At 42.6% G+C, this 19,171-nt stretch overlaps 1 protein-coding gene across 1 annotated transcript; it reads right to left on the bottom strand.

Moving 5' to 3' along the window:
• Positions 1–2,884: 2,884 nt before the first annotated feature.
• On the bottom strand, positions 2,885–12,222 carry hyal6 (hyaluronoglucosaminidase 6). Its single transcript, XM_063911122.1, has 5 exons — positions 12,172–12,222; positions 11,583–11,786; positions 6,070–7,038; positions 5,794–5,883; positions 2,885–5,259 (listed from the first exon to the last, which is right to left on the bottom strand). Exons 3-5 carry the CDS (start codon positions 7,003–7,005, stop codon positions 4,756–4,758), a joined length of 1,530 nt encoding a protein of 509 aa, XP_063767192.1. The 5' UTR covers positions 7,006–7,038; positions 11,583–11,786; positions 12,172–12,222; the 3' UTR covers positions 2,885–4,755.
• Between the last annotated feature and the right edge of the window lie 6,949 nt (positions 12,223–19,171).

Below are 19,171 nucleotides of genomic sequence, written 5' to 3'. Positions count from 1 at the left end.
TAAACTGCACTCGCTCCTCCGACCCTACATAAGGAAGAAACGCACAAAGATCTATGGGAAAAGTTAGGAAACCACTAAGTTATTCTTATTCATCCTGTGGGGATCTTACATGTCTAAAAAACTAATCCAATTCATCCAATAGTTGGCCAGAAATTTCACTCCAAAACATTCATTTCAACCTCAGTTCTAAACGTTCCGTCATGGTGTGTTAAACGGAACAATGCCAAAGTTTCTAGGGTTCAACTTCTGGGAAAAATGAACATCCAATAGTTCTTATTTCTCACAAAACCATGAATTTAAACTTGATGCTAAAGGGGATTAAAAGTCCTCTGGGATCATCCACTGGGAACAATGAATTATTGCCCAAATCCATCCATTACATGTTGAGATTTTGCAGTCAGAAAAAGGCGAAATGCAGTGGGATTAGCACATTTTTTAGGGCTCAACCTCTGGGGAACTTGAATGCATGTACCATTTAATCTATTTATCTAATAGTTGTCAAGACATTTTAGTCCAAAAACATGAATGCCAACCTAAAAATTGCACTTAAGGAATGAGAACCAGTCGTTAGGATTCATCCTCTGGGAACCACGAATGTTTGCAAACTTTGACCTGCTGGTGTTGCAATGGGTAAAGTCCAAGAATCGCAAGAGTTTTTTTGGTTCATCCTCTTGAGAACATAAATTTGTCAAGACTTTTCATCTCAAAACCATGAATTCTGACCTCAATCGAATCACTAACATCATGAAGATTCATCCTCTGGGAACTATGAATGTTTTTCCCAGTCCTTCCAGTAGACGGTGAGTTATTTCTCATGTTTTATCAAAGTAATTACACCAGCCTACTGCTTGGTTTAAAATCTTAATCAGTATCAAACTACCAATTGCCAGCATTTCCATTACATTTTAGCTTGGACTTCACATTCAAATTCAAAACAGATCAAAAATCAAACCGCTAACAAATGATTCCTTCAAACAAAGTATTTGACTCAGTCCATACCAGTTGCGTCTGTGGTTGAACACGACCTGTGTCGGTAGGCTGAGGAGACCGAGCAAAGAGGGCTCGCTAAGCTAGCTCCAAACATTTTATACCCTTGCGTGTTTAGAGGTGCGCAGGTGAAATCAGTCCCTCCAGAAACATGGCTTGCATCTTGTCTGTTGGGTGTGTCTAGGTTAGCTCTCTCTGCCCCCTTCAAGCCTGGAGTTCCTCCACAGATGCTGGTCTTACACTCAAACTTGTTTGACGCCACAGAGGGTAAGGGCAGACTTTGTGTCGCTGTTTCCCAATTTCACATCAACCTAAGCTCCTCTCTTTTTTCCAGTTTAAGGTGGAAAACCTGAACTCCAGGCATCAAAATGTACCTTCAGCCACTGCTGCAGAAGGATTATTCAATCACCAAACGGTAAGACAACCTGGGGAAAAAGCATATGTTATAGGATAAATGTACTGAATCCTGTTGTTAGAACCAAGACCAATGACTGTGAGGAAGAGAAGGGGTCTAAAACTGGAGGTTTTTGAGGAGGGCAGGAGCTCTGTGGGTGATTATTTGTCAGTATTTCAAAAACAACAAACCCAGAAGAGAATAAATGTTCCTCCTGAGTGAACTGGGCATTTTCATCCCTGGGTGGAGGGGTTTGGCGGTTCGACAGTCCTTCTTCTGAGGAGCGGGAAACCACTAAAAGTTGCTTAATTGTGTTTTTGCTGGCCGAACTCTGCATGCTTTTATCCCTTCTGAATTATTCTGAGTCATTGAGTTTAATGAGCCCGGCAGAGGGTCATCAGGAGGTGATTCTCAGAAGAGCAAAGTCAAGACGTCCCTTTGCTTGTTGGATTAGGGTGTGTAGTTTTTGCCATAATACAGTATAGTGTGCAGGCAATAATTTAATCCCAGCCAAGAAAAAACAATGCACTATATCCAAGCAAATTCAGTACAGGAAAAGCTAACCTTTAATTCAGTGTTTTTTCAGTGCAGTCGCTAGCATTTCTTCCTCTTATTTCTCAAGATATTGATTAGAATCCTTCATCTATTTATTACAGCTTCAAAGGGGGGACACGCCGCCATGTCATAAGACCCAAAGCAACGGTCTGTTACCCTGATTCAAATGATAGATATTTAGTTTGAATATGGTTGAAAACATCTGGTGTTATGTCAGCACACAACTCAACAAACTACTACTATTTCTGCTGTTTTTTATCCAATTATTTGTTTGCGTTCTGTTGTAAAGCATCCTAGGCGCTCTATGAATCCAAGTTATTATTATTAGTAGTAATAAGTGAAACTATATGTTGCGGTGCAGTGCAGAGAATGAGTTCAGGAGATCACATCCTGAAGAAAAACTGTACTCTTAAGACCACTGTACTGTTTTTTTTACCAGATTGGAGAAGAGGCTTTAACCATCCAGAGGGGACCGGAGGGATCCTGGTTCCAGCATGACATACAGTAAGCAGAACTATTCTGAATCAGGATCAGACAGGAAAGGTAGGTTAAAGTAATACATGCATATCAAAAAAGGTGTCTGTGTAGCTGCAAAAGTCACCACGATAAAAGCTTGTACCATGTCCCCGACTGATGTATGCAAAGTCAGTTTACTGGAATCTTTCCGATCATTTAAAGTGGTTTTCTGCAAATCCTTGAACCTCCCAAAAAACTGGACCAATTAAAGCTGTTTAGAGACCAGCAGATCCCACTGTGGTTCGACTGGAAAGCTTCCAGTTGGGGTGTTAATGGGTTTTTCTTCCAGCTGATGCCCGAGGCTGTTCTGAGTAATCTCAAAGACTCCGTGGGTCTATCAAACGTTTATTATCCAGATACACACAGCTCCTTCATAAAAGCTCCAACAGTGATTGCGACATTTCTGTTTCTCTATGGATCCAACAACTCCAGATAAAGTGCTCGTATGCTTCAATAGTTGTCTGTGTCTGATCTGGAGTTCATTTTCTCAAGAAGGAGGAGAACAATAAACATTATTCTTCTACAAAAACCTCAGAAAACTATCCTTTAACCAAACCCTAGGAGATCAAATACCTTTAATCTTTGATTCAGGTTTTTAAGCTAAGCGTACCTATTCCTTTAAAGCTGTCCATCTGCGTAAATATTTCAGTAAAATGAGGCCAAACTGTAAACCTCCTCACTAAAAACCACAAATAAATATACAAACAAGTCAAATAAACATTAACGTCATGCAGCTTTCCTGATCCTCCTGCAGCAGCAGCAGAAATGAAGCTCTGAAGCTGCTGTTAAAGTGGATTTGGCAAAGACCTTGATTTATAAACAGCTGACTGCAACACTTTCTGTAATCCTCAGTTTACTCTGACAGTTTCTCCGTGATCCATGAACTCCAGAAGCTTCTCCTCCTCCTCTCGTCTTCCTCTCGTCTTCCTCTCATCACCCAAAACAGTTGTTGGCACTCGTCCGTCCCTCCCTTTCCCGTGGGACCAACAGACACAATTGTTGAACTGTTTGGTCATGTGACCCCCCCCGCGCCACAGCTCAATGACTCATTTAACCGACTGAACCATCACCACCCATCTACATATCCACTCAGCAGGCTGTGATGTCAGCCTCATTACAGTCATTATCCCAAACTAAACAATGTCTGAACCGACCCAACTGTCTTGTTGGAGTTTGTTGATTTATTGATTGTTTACTGAGGTTCCTGCAGAAATGTTATGTGTATTATGTGTCCTCTTGCTGGGAAAAATGACCTCAATCACTCTCTCTTTCTTCAGCTTTTCACCAGACGATATAACATACAAATAAATGGTCATAAAAGACGGATTTAGAGTCACTTTTAACATAACTTGCATGTCTTTGAAGTGGAGAAACAACAATGCTAACCCAAGAAAAACGTGCAGTCTCTACAACGAAGGCCTTAGAACAGAGACAGAAGACTTTTGGTGTATTCAGACATTTATGTGTGCTAACAGTTTGAGTTCATCTGTTTTATTTGAGTTGTAAAAAGTTGAAGTTGTAGGAAAACTCAACCAAATGTGTAACTTTTTGAGTATATTCTCCTCCTGTAGTCTCTGTAAAGATCATTACTTGTAGTTAGATCCACATAGGGACCCATTTTCATAACTTATTAAGACATATTTTGTGTTGTGGTTAGAGCATTTTGAACACACAGCTTAATAGTGGAGTATTGGGGCTGCAGGTACAGGTAATCTTCAGTGGTTTCTCTTAAAGGAAACCCGGTCAGGCTCAGCTTTCTAGGAATTTACAGTGAAGGAGCCATTAGAAAACCACTTCCTGCATAGGTAACTTTATGATTCTGTGTATCTGAGGGTATTATTTCCCCCTAAGTAAAGCAACAGAAGCTTATGTTAAACCTATTTGGCAAAAAAAATAACTCTTGCACCGAACGGTTTGCTCTGAGTTGCAATATGAGATGTAATTGATAGGTTTTCCATGCACGATAAACTGTGGCCTGCTTTGTTTTGGTCGATTGGAAGTACTGTTGCTGTCGTAACCCTGGAAACAAAGAGGAACACAAAGACGTGGATTAGAAGAGACGTCCTTTTGGAGAAACATGGAGGCTAGGGTTGGTTTAGTTTGTCAGTGGATGTTTTAAAAAGTGGCTTTTGATTCTTAAAACATAGATTATAAATATTCCTTTAATACAAGAATATTTTCTGAGATTTAAAACCTGCATAAGAGGAAGGAAATACAGCTTTTGGGATTGTTTTTGTTGCCATTCATTTCAACACAGTTCTCTAGTGGACAGTAGAGGTACTGCAGCCGGTCACACTTCACGTCTACAGTATGAAACACTTGATAATCAGACAGAGTCCCAGGAACAGGATGACACAGAGGCAGGAGAAATGGAGGGATATGAGGAGCAGGATTTCCCCCAGCAGGCAGTTCTCCCTGGGGTGAGGAAAAGGGACGGCTGGCTGAGCAGGTAGGGGAGGAGGAGGAGGAGGAGGAGGAGGAGGGTTTGGAGCCTGGGGCATCTCGCAGTAAACACCTGTCCAGCCCTGGTAGCACTGACAGGTGAACTTGTGCTTCATGTCCAGGATGTCGTGGTTGTTAAGGTGTCCGCTGACGTGGAAGAGCGGGCCCCTGGGTGCCGGGTTTCGGTGGATGTGGAAGAAGCGAGGGTTCAGGTGCAGGTAGGCGCCCGAGTTGAGGCTCTTTCGAACGCACCTGCCGTTCTTCTTGCAGAGCGCCTTGCTGCACAGCTTGGCGGCAGAGGTGACGTTGATGACGTAATGTCCCAGCGGACCATCGATGTACTTCTTCACTGTCAGGCAGTTCCTCTGCAGGACACAAAAGGTCATTAGTGTCAATTAGAGACCCGAAAACCTAACCCTAACCCCATGAACAAATTAAGTTTGAATAATGGGTAAACACTGATGATTACGTGATGTATGTAAGGGGTTTCAAGAGTCTGATGACTGAAATGACACCTTCTTCCACTCCTGGATTTACAGCTGAGTATGTTGTAAACAGGATGTAAAACAATCCACAGACTCCGACAAAAATCCAGACCACGTTCACACACAAATCAGATGCTTTCTCTTCTGGTTTGGTGAAAAATAAATCACTTTTTTTTGGAAACATTCAAGAGAATAATGATGTAAAAGATGCCTTGTTTTATGCACAGTGACTGCACATTTATTGTCCTTTAATTGAGTATGCCATAATGTGGAAGCAATGGTATGAAAGATGTGGTTTAGGGCTCATCCTTTGTTCTGATTATAGAAGCTGCTGAGCTTATTTAAAATCTTCCGAAAGGGAATTTGTGTTTGCTCAGTTTGATCAATATTTGTTGTTATACTTTGTGCTGTTACCTGTGTTCGTGAATACTCGGATGATCCCCAGAGGATGACCCCCGATGCTCCCAAGACGGCGCTCTCCCCGATGGTGTGAATCAGGTCGCTCTGAAACACAATGACGCCAAAAAAACAAATGCTTTACACCTTCTCTTCTACGGGACAACAGATGTGTTGGGGTCTTTGAGGTAAATAAGAGAATTAAAAGTGTACTCTACTTCAACTCCATTTAATTACACTATTTATAAAGTGACACCAAGCCTAAAGGTTTGTGAACAGAACTGAAAAGCTTACCTCTGAAAGAACGGCAAATGTGTAGGCATAGAAAGGTCTGGAGTAGACAAAAACTGGCAACGTGTAGTCTATGCGTGCGATGGACGCGATCCTCATGGCTTCCTTGACTCGATAGTGGACGTACTTGACCGTGTTGGGGGACGACTTGAGCTCGTAGTCCAGGTAGATGGACGGGTAGAGGGCAGAGCTCCCCTTCCAAAGCCACATCAGATGGTCGTTGCGTACGTGCTCGACGTTGGGGCATTCGCCGGTGTACCGTTGCGGGTGTTGCTTGTACCCATAGTTGTAGCAATCTGGGAAAAGGTAAAACCCCCAAAGCCCGTCGGGCCTGCGACTTTCAGCCAGAGCTAAAGTCATGTTCATGAAGGACTGCCCGGCCCTCTCGAAGCCTTCCTTTGCTTCCTTCTCCACCTTGCTCTCCGGCCAGTTCGGGTGAAGTTTCCGGATCTGTTCCTTGGACTTGTCGCGGTACATAACCTTGGCGCCCCAGTTTCGCACCCACTGAGGCCTCCAGTTCTCCCAGTCGATGACACCCAGTCCTCGAAAATCCTTGTGCGGGATTACCTTGTCAATATCCGCCCTGGCCTTGCTCAGGTGTTTGGAGATGCTCTGGTTCTGCGGCAGGCCACCGTTGATCGGGACCCCGGAGTTGGAGTAGTATGGATAGTATCCCAGGTGGCTGTGGTAGAAAATGGTGACGTTCGGTCCGCTCAGGGTCTCGTTAAGGTTTGCTACGATGTCAAAAACACTCAGGTCTAAATCAACTTTGAATCGAAGGCGGCAGGACTCGGTTGGAGCGTTCCACACCACGACAAAAGGCCGATGAGGGATCAGAGGTGCCCGGGCCGGCTTCATCTGGTCCCCCCGGACTTGGGGCTTTACTCCAACGGCAACCCACAGGGCCAGAGCCAGGAGATGGAGCCCCATCAACGACATGGCCCCTTATTCCTCATGGAGCAATTAGTGGCCCTGCACAGGCAGAGGAGAGAGATCGACATGTTTGGAGAGGAGACAAAGACATTAAGAGCTTCAGTGAGCAGAGATAATCAGCCTAGAGTACACGTGAGGGATGATCAGTGAAGTGAACGCTCCAGATTCCACAACACAACAAAACACAAAGCCTCCCTGTTCTCGGGGGGGTGGGGGGGGGTGCAGGATCAAACGCAGCATCAAATCCCAAAGCAGCAGATATACTGTGGACATGGAGAGCAATCGGGATAAGCTTTCCCTTCTCCCTTAGGTTAGAGTTCCACCAATTAAAACTGAACTGAAGTACTCAGGTCTTGTACTTGAGTAAAGTAGAAGTACTCAGGTCTTGTACTTGAGTAAAGTAGAAGTACTCAGATCTTGTTCTTGAGTAAAGTAGAAGTACCAGAGTGTAGGAATACTCTGTCACAGTGAAAGTATTCTAAATGTTCCTCCAGTGAAAGTAGAAAGTACTCTCCTCTAAATGTACTTAAAGTAGCGACAGTAAAAGTAGTCATTGTCTGATTGGTCCATTTCAGAATAATATCTCTGATATGTTTTATAATGATTGATCATTAAAGTGTTCTCAGAGCTGGTAAAGGTGCAGCTAGTTTGAATGGCTTTGTATACTGCAGGGTAGCTGCTGGATTTACTGCAGGTGAACTAAAGTCTGATTTAAGGGAGATTATATTTACCATCATTCATCCTAATCTGCCTAGCAACTAAAGGTATTAAATACATGTAGTGGAGTAAAAGTACAGCATTTACCTCTGAACTGTAGTTGAGTAGAAGTACAAATAAAATGGAAATACTCAAGTAAAGTACAAGTACCTCAAAATTGTATTTAAGTAAATGTACTTAGTAAGTTTACACCACTGATCGCAAGTAGCCCGATGTCTGATTTACTGGAAAACTATTCCTTGTCATGCAACCTTCAAAAGACTACTTACACAATCTTTGAAGAAGTTGTATCGGACAATAGTTTCAAAATTGCGCAGCTATTTCTCAGTATTCTGTACTTTTATTTAGGAACCACAACTTCAAAGCTTTGAAAACCCATCTTGTGTATCCTCAGTTACACATACTCAGTCTCTTTGTAGCTCTGCTTTTTATTTTCTCCTCTGTCATTCCTTTTGAAACTATTCCCTCTGGCTCTTTATGTAAGAGCCCCATCTAATTGCTCCTGGCGCCCCCTCATGTGCAAGCAATTCATATTCCCCTTTTTCCAAAGACATTGTGACCCCACTCTTGGGAAACATGGCTGCTGAGGTTGCCTCCAAAGACACCACGGAAAATCTCCCATCATTCCCTTTTTTGCGGGATTGTAACCAGAGCATTTGAGACAGGAAAACCGCCGGTGGTTCTGAGGCTTCTCCGATCATTTCAACGTTTCATGTGTCTGATGAGGCGCTGGCCTCGAGCTCGTGTTCTCTGCTGAATTTAATGGCACGAGAACTTTATGGTCCCAGTAATCTTGGATGTGGATCAGTGAGTGAAGAGCTGGCGGAGAAGAGGGTGAAAGAAGAAGTCATATACACAAATAAACTGTCAAAATGTTTCCCTAAATGTTCCCTTTTTTAAAAACTGTAATTCATCAAGTTTATTCATGATGTCCGGCAAAGCTTTTCCTCAGGCTCAAACCAGTTTCATAATCCTTCCAGATGCATGGGTGATATTGATCCAAGACAAACACAGTGCGGTGAAGCCACTCAGGCTGTCCGCGAAACCACAGAAAGCCTGGAAACACGGCAGCTCCAGACCCCCCAATCTGACACAGGAGCCTCAGCTTGATGTTTTGTCTCCAACAGATTCAACAGAATGTCAATGAAAAAAGCAGCTGAACTCCACTAACTGGGTCCAGATGAGGACAGGGGGGTTAACTGTCAATGTGAGCCAACCCCTTAATGGTTTTTAACCACGCTATACTGGTTTGGCTCTGGAGAGTAGGTCTACCAATCCGGTCCGGACTGGAATATTACCTACTGGATGGATTTCATTGTCTTTAGTTTATATAAAATGAGATATGATACTTATTTGTTTTCATTGCATTGCAAGTGAGTTTAAAATGCAATAAAATAAACATAAATAGTAAATATATGAACATATGAACAGCAGGAAGAAAAAAAGTGATAAAAATACTCAAACTGAATTGACAGGGAGCGTCTGAAGCAGACTGCAATCTAGCACGGCGCTATCTGGCATATTTTCAAATACTAATCACTTTTCATCTAGAAAAATGACATAAAGACCTATAGTTTGTTCATTGCTTTGGATTATGACCAAGTTAATGCAAAAATAATGACATTTACCCAAGAATCTGTCAACCTAGGTTGGGATATGTGCTGATCAGCTATTGTTAGCATGTTAGCAATTAACTAGGTTAGGAATAATTCCCTGGTGTACAATCCCTAGATTTACTTTCAGGGACAAAATAAATCGGTGTCCATGTTTCTCAGAAAGCTCATCCTTGTTTAGTTTTATGTAAAAAACTCATAGCTAGCCATTTGGATAATTGAGGGAACACAAAGCCGGAGAGTCTAAACTGGAGATAGCTATCGATGCTAGCTATGCTAACAGAGGTCAAATATGTCCTTTAAAGGGAAATCGAGAATTCAAATCCACTTTTTAAGCAGTTAACAGAATACAGTGTGAACGTTTTGTCCCGTTAGCAACTGAGCTAAAGAGCTGCTAACTTAGCTAGCATGCAGAGTTAGCAACCAGCATGCTAGCTAGTGAGTCACAGTAGCTTTCTGAAGGTGTTCTATGTGTCTGTACTTGGCTGTTTACCCGCTTTGGGCTTTTGTTACTTCATCATTTTCATTCAGAGCTCCTGAAGATGGAAACATAATAACTCTGTGCTAGTATGGTAGGCCTAGTGTTAGCATGATTTTATCTGCAGCGTTTTGGATGTGCAGATGTGGGGAGAGATTGTGTTCGGGGGTCTCAGGCCGGTCTGGACAAAACTGACCGAGTGTGATCTGGAAAATATGAAGCCAGCCTTGAATTAGCATTTAATGATCCGGTGTTAATGCCTAACAACCAGAGACAGGGTGACTGTCGTTCAGCAACACCGCAAACAGGGCAAAGAGTGTGTGTGTGTGTGTGTGTGTGTGTGTGTGTGTGTGTGTGTGTGTGTGTGTGTGTGTGTGTGTGTGTGTGTGTGTGTGTGTGTGTGTGTGTGTGTGTGTGTGTGTGTGTGTGTGTGTGTGTGTGTGTGTGTGTGCGTGCGTGCGTGCGTTGGGGGGCTTTGAAAACCACAGAAAGTCTGAGTCAGACTGCTGATTCGACTCCCAACATGCTAGTACATGTGTGTGTGCAGAGTTAAATGTGTGTCTACCAGGATGTGTGTGTATTTAAACAGATTGCTGTGCATTCAGGTTAAATTGAACCATATTATTCTGCAGGTTAGTGGTTTGCATTGACACAATATTGAGCAGCTCGTGTATGTAAGCAAAACGTAAAGGAAATGCATGAAAGACAACTCTAGGAATAACTAAATAATTAGGATCCTATTCGTCCAAAACGTTCCTATTGCAGCTCTAAAATATGAGGTATAAAAGGATGGCACACACACGTACACACCGATAAAATGTACAGCTGCAACTCAACTAACGAGTCCTTCAAATGAAGTGCTTATTGAATCCTCGACACGTTGAACTTTACAGTAAACTCCATCCCTGTCAGACACTGATTCTTTTCTGGTCCAGCCTTCAGTCGAGGCTGGATTATCTTCACGTGTGGTTTTTTTCCGGCTGCGGTCTCTCCACTGCAGTTTCCAGATGTGATTTTACGGCTTTATTGACACCAACGCGCTGAAACTTCACCGCTGCAAATGAGGAAAAGCTGCATTTTGCATTAAACTTTACAACACCATCTGTCTGTCCGCCCTTCTGTCCACACAGTTGTCTATTTTTTTATTCCTCAGTCACAAAAAGCATGAAAACCATTCGAATTGTTGACAGAAAATGAATGGAAGTGAATGGGAAATCCCAAACAGAAACGAAGGGAATACAGTTTTTACAAAAGTAGATGTTCCCACCTTTTCTGATAAGCAATATTCTGCAGCTTTCCTGACTCATTGTTTGTTTTCTTTCAGTCAATTTGACCTTTTCCAACATACATTTTGGTTTAACCATTCTCTAAAAACCCATCCTTCGCCCGATCGTAGTTTAGGTATCGTATGCATCTGTTAATGCGAGCTGCAGACGTTAGCATGTGTTGCTAAGACTCAAGCATCCAATGATATCAGAGTTTTTAGTAACATTTTCATTTAACTTCATTCATGATACTGCATTATAACGCACAGGAAAACATTCCCCCTGCATCACAGGAACAAAGCTGCTCCTTTATTGCCATGTCTTCTGCATGGATGAGCTTTTAGCCTTGTAGCCTCATATGATATTCCGTATGCACCCGTCATGAGCCTGCTTTATACTGTCAATCACCTCAGAGTTTTAGTGTTAGCATTAACGTCAGTGACCCTGTGACACAAACCAGAAAAGAAAGGAAAGGTTCAGTTAAAACAGTTTTAAGATAAGGTAACATACCTTCCCGTCCCTGTGGACTGTGGCGGAGATCGATGCCTCGTCTTTAATGTTTTTAACTCCAAATACCAAAGCTGTCAGTCTGATAAGCTGCTGAGTGTCTCCCTGTCCCCTTTCTCTCAGGTCCCTGGCTGCTATCGGGGCAGAGATGCCCCACTATTGTTCATTTGGCCCCTCCTCATGTGTGCCCAACAGGACTCTCATTAACTGGACAAAGGGCAGATGGATAGTTAACAGACAGGAGCATATTATAGGATGTTTCTTGGTAGCTTGATATAATCTAGCAATGCATTTAATATAAGGAAAACATCTTACAGATAAACAAGCAATCTTCTTGAAGCTAAGAATGCACACTAGAATAAATGCTAAAATGCTAAACAACACGACACCATGGTCTAACCTTTATGTTGCTAAAGATAAAAAGAGACTAAGTCTAAATGCAGGTATACTCCCAGGTACATTATGTTTAGCATGTGGTTAGCATGTGGTTAGCAAGCTAGTTGAAATATTAAGTAGATTTGAAGGAGGTGGAAATGTTTAGTTTTCTTGGTATTTGACCAAACAATTCAAGTATTCATGTGGACATTTTTACCTGATGATGGCGCTACTGTAAACGTTAAGGGATCCCCAAAGTAACTCCAATATGAGGGAACCTGAAGGGGACACATCAACAATAATCATCAGTCGATTGTTGTGTCTCGCTTGATGTCCCCTCCTTGGTTGTCCCTTCCCCTTGACCTGATTAACTGCCCCGCCCTTATTGTTTACACCTGTGTTCACCTTGTGTATTTAAGCTGTGTTTGTCTCTGTGCCCAGTGCCAGATCGTTTTGAGTTGCCACCACGCTAGTTTGCGTATGCTTAGAATTTTGTGACTGTGGAATGTTACCTCTAACTAGAAATGCCTTTAATGTTATTTTTGGTTTTTTTTACCATCTTTTTAGTTTTTGGTGATAAAAACCTTGATAAAGAGGTTTCCATTCGTCCTCTGGTTTTAATGATGAGGTCCGGTACTGTATGAGATCCCAGTAGTGTACAGAAACTCTTGACCAATTATTGTATGTAGATTTTAATTCTAATTATAAGGATAGAAAGCCTGTTTCAAACCCCTTATTTCAAAAAGATATGTTCTTCAAGGAATAGTAACCATGATTTTCATTGATTTAATATTTGTAAATTGGCCTTAAAAGTATTCAAATTAACTCAACCATCTGTTGAAGATACCATATTATTTAAATTCCTTAGATTCCCAGACAAACTTCAGAGGGAGTTGGTTTACTGCTTTGATTCCTGATACCTCCATGACCCTGGGAAAGGTGTGTAGCTCCAAATGTTTCACACCCATCCGTCTCCTTCCAGCTGAGAAAACATGATCATATTACAGACTGTCGGTACACCAGTCCTCTGCATCAGCACTGCAGAAATGTCCAGAATCGTGAGTTTATCGCTGCACAAACAGGCGGACCCAACACCGGAGTTGACTTTATTTCAGATTTACTCACAGTCTGACACGCAATCCAGCTGACCCTGTCTTACACAAACTGTAGATACAATCAGAGTGCTTTCTTTCAACTCAGGAGAAACAACTGAAGTGCAGATGGTCAAGAAATACCCAGGTGTTTTTCAGTGAGACATGCAAGGAACTTCGACCCATTTAAGGGCAAAGGAAGAGCGCTCTGTAGTGATTCATACGAGCTCAAAAGGAGCCTTCACAAACGGCTGTGGATTGAAATGTGTCCACTTATAAAAGCTCTTAATTATTTGTGGAGTGTCTTAGGTCCCTCTTTCATGTGTCTAGTCCCTAAAAAATAGACATTTAAATAAAAATAAGTGTCTCATTTTCTCAGTCTCCTCTAACAGTGCATCCAACTATTTACCTAAGATATGAAGAAATTCAGAAGTGAAATAATGCAGTGAACATAGTGCAAGCTCCAGTAGTGAATAAGTAAAGGATTAAGTAAATTTTTACCCATGCAAGTAAAGAAAAAGTAAAGAGGCTGTGCAGTATCAATACTGTATTAACATGTGGACTGAGAAAAACCACGCTCCTAAAGATGCATAACTCTTTTTCAGCCGTCAGTATATCAACTGTTTGGATATTCAGTGTCCCAGTCTGCCTACCAACCTCTTTTAATTGCAACGACTTACAGTAAATTGCTCATTTCAACTTCCAGTACCCGTCATTATAATGTAAGAAAAGTGGTGTTTACCACTAGTTCTCTGAAATCACTCTCTTGGGAATTTATCTGTAGGTTCAAGGTGTTCTTGCACAAGTGGATCATGTGGAGGGATGACTTCTTCTGGTGTGATTAAGAAATATGCATGGCTTTGGTTTTCTAACGTGTGTTTTCCTTCAGTGAGACGTACTGTATGTCTTCGGTGTGGACTCTACCACCCACATGCAAACTGCTGCAGAGGCTCGGTTTCATGATGCAGAGCTGTGGAGGTAAAGCAGTTCCTGACAGCTGCAGAAATATTGGAAATACTGAGCAGATGTTAGTACTGGAGCTGGAGGATAAGAAGTAAGGGTGGTTTCCATAAAGCTTTATCATCAGTCCAGAGTGTTTACATTGAACACGCTAGCATGCAAGCTTCCGGACCTCCCTCACACCTGCAGGAAGGCGGTAAATATCAGCGATTTGTTCTGCATGGTACGGCACAAGGTTGTGGATAGTAGTGGTTTTGAGTTGACCCTACAAGCTCATAAGTCTGCCTCGTTCCAGATCCCAAAAGATCCCTCCAGGTGAGCTTACGGTGCTCCAGGTTTTCCCGTGTTGTCCACTGGTGAGACTGCCTTTGAGACACCTTTTTTTGGCGCCGTTGATTGTGTTAAAGCATCCTACGACTCGGTCAGGGTCATCACCGTTCTCTCCTGCAATTGTTGGCTGTGTCAGCGAGGAGAAGGAGGAGGAGTACAGGTGTATCGTGGACTCCTTCGTCGAGTGGTGTGAGACTAACCGTCTGCATCTCAATACCACCAAGACAAAGGAACTGGTGGTGGATTTCCGCAGGAAGGAATCTGCCCCCGACACCCATTTCCATCAACGGTGCGACTGTGGATGTTGTCCAGGATTACAAATACCTTGGAGTACACCTGGACAATAAACTGGACTGGGCCAAGAACACTGAGGCTATTGACAGGAAGGGCCAGAGCCGACTCTATTTCCTGAGGAAGCTCCGGTCATTCAACGTATGTAACATCATGCTGAGGATGTTCTACCAGTCGGTGGTACCCAGTGCCATCTTCTTTGGTGTCGTGTGCTGGGGCAGCAGACGCCAACAAGATCAGCAGGATCATCAGGAAGGCTGGCTCCGTCCTGGGGGTCCAACTGGACTCTTTGTTGGTGGTGTCTGAGAGGAGGATGCTGAGTAAACTGCATAGTATCCTGGACAACAGCGCTCACCCTCTCCACCAGGTGCTAACCTTGTACAGAAGCACTCTCAGCCACAGACTCATTCCCCCCGGTGTAAGACAGCACGCCAGAGGAAGTCCTTTCTTCCTGTGGCCATCAGACTGTATAACTTCTTTTAGTTTATACTTATGTTATTTTTATATAGCTGCTAAATTGCACAGTGCGTGTCATTGTATATGGTATATACCTACTAATGACTGTAATTGTATTGCTTTTACTTAGTACTTAGTTTATTTTGTGTTAGTTTGATTTTACCTCACTTTGTATTACTTTCCCACTTTGTCCTGCAACTGTTGCACAGCAATTTCCCTCGGGATAAATAAAGCTTCTTGAATCTTGAATCTTAGTCAATTTGTATTCTGTAAGGCTGGAGACAGGCAATTCCAGAACAGTGTGCCCATAAAAGCCGATACTACTGAAGCAGCAAGAGAGTCAAAGCCATGTCTTCAGGCTAATTTATGGTCGTCCGTCAAAGGCTACGGAGAGCCACGGAGAGCCCTCTCCATCGTCGGAAACCCTCCCGGAGACACTCTCCGTAGCCTTGCGTGCGTCGGCCAAAATGTCTAACTATACGTCGAGGAGAAGGAGACTCGCAGTGACCGCAAGGGTTGTGATTGGTCGGTAGACGATAAGGTAACTGGTTGTTAACATTGTGAAAGCGAGCTTCCACGCTAGCAGTAGGCTGTGATCAGAGAGGGACAACTCATTCATTTTGCAAACAACATATGAGATGATTGAGGATAAATGTGCCTGCAGTTTGAATGTGATAAATACAATGGCCCGTTTCTTCTGTCACTGTAACTGTAGGCTTTTTACACTTCGCCAGTGCTACAACAGAGATACCTGGCCATTGTTCACTGTGTGGAACGGAGCCGGAAGTTAATCAATCCACGACTCTCACGATAGACGTCGTGAGATTAGGTCATCTTGCTTAGTGACGCCTACTGATCGGGCGGTGAATTGCATTGCGTATCCGACATCCCCTCGGAGAACTTCGAAAGGTTCATGAGCCTCTGCGTGACCACGGAGTCGGATTGACGGATAGCTATGGAGTAGTATCATGAGACTGCTCTTTCCAGCTTCTCAACATTGGTATAGAGGCCACATCAGAAGGGGGATCAATCAGAACTGCACCCACACTCTCAAAGTCTGGTTTATGCGAACAAGGCCTTTGATGGTCTCTTCTTTTTTGGGGTTTGAACTTCATCCCTGCCTACATTTCATTGGATTGAAGCTTTTCCAGCAATGGCTTTATTTGTTTTCTCTACCATATTTTGGAGGCACAGCGTGTTATTTTTACTCGATATGCATATATTTGATAAAGTAATTAAGACTAGACTTTGGATTATGCTGGAAAATTAGTGTGTCATCCAATAACACATTATAGCTGTTTGAAATGGCCATGTTTAAAGGCAGCCGTCCTACAGAGCAGGAGGATAAATCAGGGAATACATCTTCACTGTGTTGCACTCATTGGTAACCCGTGTGCAGAATGGAAATCACAAACCTGGCCAGTCATTGTCCCGAGCGCCGGTGCTCGTCAGATTGTCTGAGCTGTGATTGAACTTTTGGACAGGAAACAACGCAGACCGACATGGTGACTCCCATCGTGCCGTTCTGCAGCAGTGTTGATTAGATTACCCTGGCAGGCTGAGAGCAAAGAGCCCTGGTTACGTCCGGAGAGGAGATGCCCTTTACATCTGTTTAACGCGATCCATTATCTGATGGATTCAGCAAATCCTTTAATCGACCACAAATGTCAACATGAATACTGATTCCTGGGAAATAAAACAGCAATGTCTTCTCGTCTGCAGGAAAAATATGCAACTGCTTTTCAAAAACACTCAATCCTAAAGAAACGTATCTTATTTGGACATTTCATTACATTATTCTGTGCATATTTGTTGGCTGAATATAGGTGTGCAAATAGGGCAAATGCATCCTTTAACCATGCTTGGTAATTTTCTAGGTGCTGTCTTTAATTTGTCCTGCATTTAGGGAAGTATTCTGTATTTCAGGGGCACACATCAGTGCACAATCCCATTTTCTACGGAAAAGCACCGTAGAGGTTTTAGGTTAAGGGAAGGGAGAGTACATCTTATGAACAATGTCTCAAGTGTAAAGTCCTTCATACTAAATAAATCCAGCAGCAGGCGGAGAAGGGCATAAATTATGACGTACTGGAGCTTAAAGACCTAAGGTTTTATCAACAGTGACTCATCTTAAATACAGAAATAAATCCTTTATTTAAAACCAGGATGAAAATGTGCTGCAGAGAGAGTTTGGAGACATATTGAATGAGCAAATTTCACTTACAATGTCATGTGTACTATGTCAAGGCAGGGAATCAGCTGTTTTCCTGCTCAGATGTGATGTAGGACAGCAGAGTGTCTCCATCTGGTGGTGCATCTCTGAGACACGTTGATATGCAGAGGGATCAAACCTACAATTGCTCCCAAAAAGAGAAACGTTACACATTTTACTGAATTTAAGTCAAAATATATGAGATTATTCTTTCAAAATTGCACAATATCTTAAAGTATTTTTAGATGGCAATACTTGGAACGTTAATTCAGGCCATCCCATCCATTCCTGCATGCACGGCAAATATTTGACTTATTCCTGTTCTTCTTTGCACCATCGTGTCTGTTTTGTGTCTTGTTGCTTTTTGCTTCTTAAAGTATACTGTATGTTGCATTGTTGGAGGAGCTTGGGACTTCAGATTTTCATTGTGGGTTTAACAATAAACCCTTTGGATATTTGAACTGATCTCTCTGACAGTGAAACCCCTCTGGTTTGCACCTCCTTTTTGTTGTTTTGTCCCACTTCAAGTTATCTGGTAATCACCACGTTGAAGAAACACAGCTCTGTTCTGACTTTAATTAAAAGTCACGACAAATTAACTCTAATTACCTTTCTTAGTCGAGACACTGCTTTCTCACAACAAATAGAACTAGCGGTAGTGTTGTGGTGGCAGATGGATGAATGCCGGCGTACCGCCTGCTGCAGGGTTAAAGCCCGTCAGCGGCATTAACACCAAAACTAATCTGTGGACCAGCTGCTGTATGAAACTCTGAGAAGAGGCCAAACAAGAGGAGTTAAAGGACCATTCACAACCATCACAGAACATGCATTGTGACACGGGTGACGTCCTGCTGCCGTCCCATAGAGGCTGCAGTGTTCGTCACAGAAACCATCTGAACGTGTAGGAGAGCAGCAACTTCCTGGTGATTTATCTCAGCGTTACGAGCACTGAAGATAAGAATGTAAAGACTGTGGGGAGGGTGGCGCCATGAGGAAAGGTCGCCAAGTTTTTTTTAAATGTAAAGGGTTCATCCTCTGGAGAGCAGGACTGGATTTAAAGAGGGGGTTTTTCATTTTCCTGGAGTGTGTTATATTGGTTTTTGTGCACGTAAATGGTCTCTGAAGGCTGAAGTCCCTGTGTTCCCTCCAGAGGAAGTTTCTCTCCCACACTCTCCCCCTCCACTGCCTGAAACGCCCCCATTGGACCCCTTTTTGAACATTAAAGCATGGAAACATGTCACAGTAGAGGCACAAAACACAAATATGAACCTGACCATGAACACAATATGGCCTCTCTAACTCTGGTTCCTCTGTTCTGTTATTCAAGAACTTGCAACACACCTATATTAAAGGACCCCCATCACCCCAGCAACAATCTGTTCTGTCTGCTGCCGTCTGCCAGACGGTACCGCAGCATCCGGACCAACACCACCAGACTCAGAGACAGTTTTATACCACAGGCTATAAGACTGCTGAACTCCTGAGCTCTGTGAATGTCTACTCACATCTGTTTATAGTACACACACACACACACACATATATATATCTATATATACATATTATACACATCTGCCATACATATCTGTTTATAGTACACATATCTATATATTATACATATCTGCCATATACATCTGTTATACGTAATATATGCATCTGTCCATACCTCCTCATTCAACAGTGTAAAGTGTTTAAATACTCTCAATGTATTCCACATATGTATATATTTCACATCCTCAAATCTTTATTGTTGTTATTGTAAATATTCTTCTCTCTTTTTGCACTATTTTATTTATCTTATCTGCACCATGTATGTTGAGTTGTTGGAGGAGCACGCGACATAAGATTTTCATTGCCAACATATACGTTGTATATGCTGT

The sequence above is a fragment of the Eleginops maclovinus genome, chromosome 2, assembly GCF_036324505.1.
Source record: "Eleginops maclovinus isolate JMC-PN-2008 ecotype Puerto Natales chromosome 2, JC_Emac_rtc_rv5, whole genome shotgun sequence".
In the NCBI taxonomy this organism is placed as follows: Eukaryota; Metazoa; Chordata; class Actinopteri; order Perciformes; family Eleginopidae; genus Eleginops; species Eleginops maclovinus.
The sequence above is the reverse complement of the archived record's forward strand: the minus strand, read 5'-3'. Positions and strand labels throughout refer to the sequence as shown.

Coding starts and splice junctions, on each gene's coding strand:
- hyal6 (XM_063911122.1), bottom strand. CDS start 7,005: ATGTCGTTGATGGGGCTCCATCTCCTGGCTCTGGCCCTGTGGGTTGCC. Junction 5,884..6,069: donor CATTTGCCGTTCTTTCAGAG/GTAAGCTTTTCA, acceptor ATTGTGTTTCAG/AGCGACCTGATTCACACCAT. Junction 5,260..5,793: donor CCGAGTATTCACGAACACAG/GTAACAGCACAA, acceptor TGTGTCCTGCAG/AGGAACTGCCTGACAGTGAA.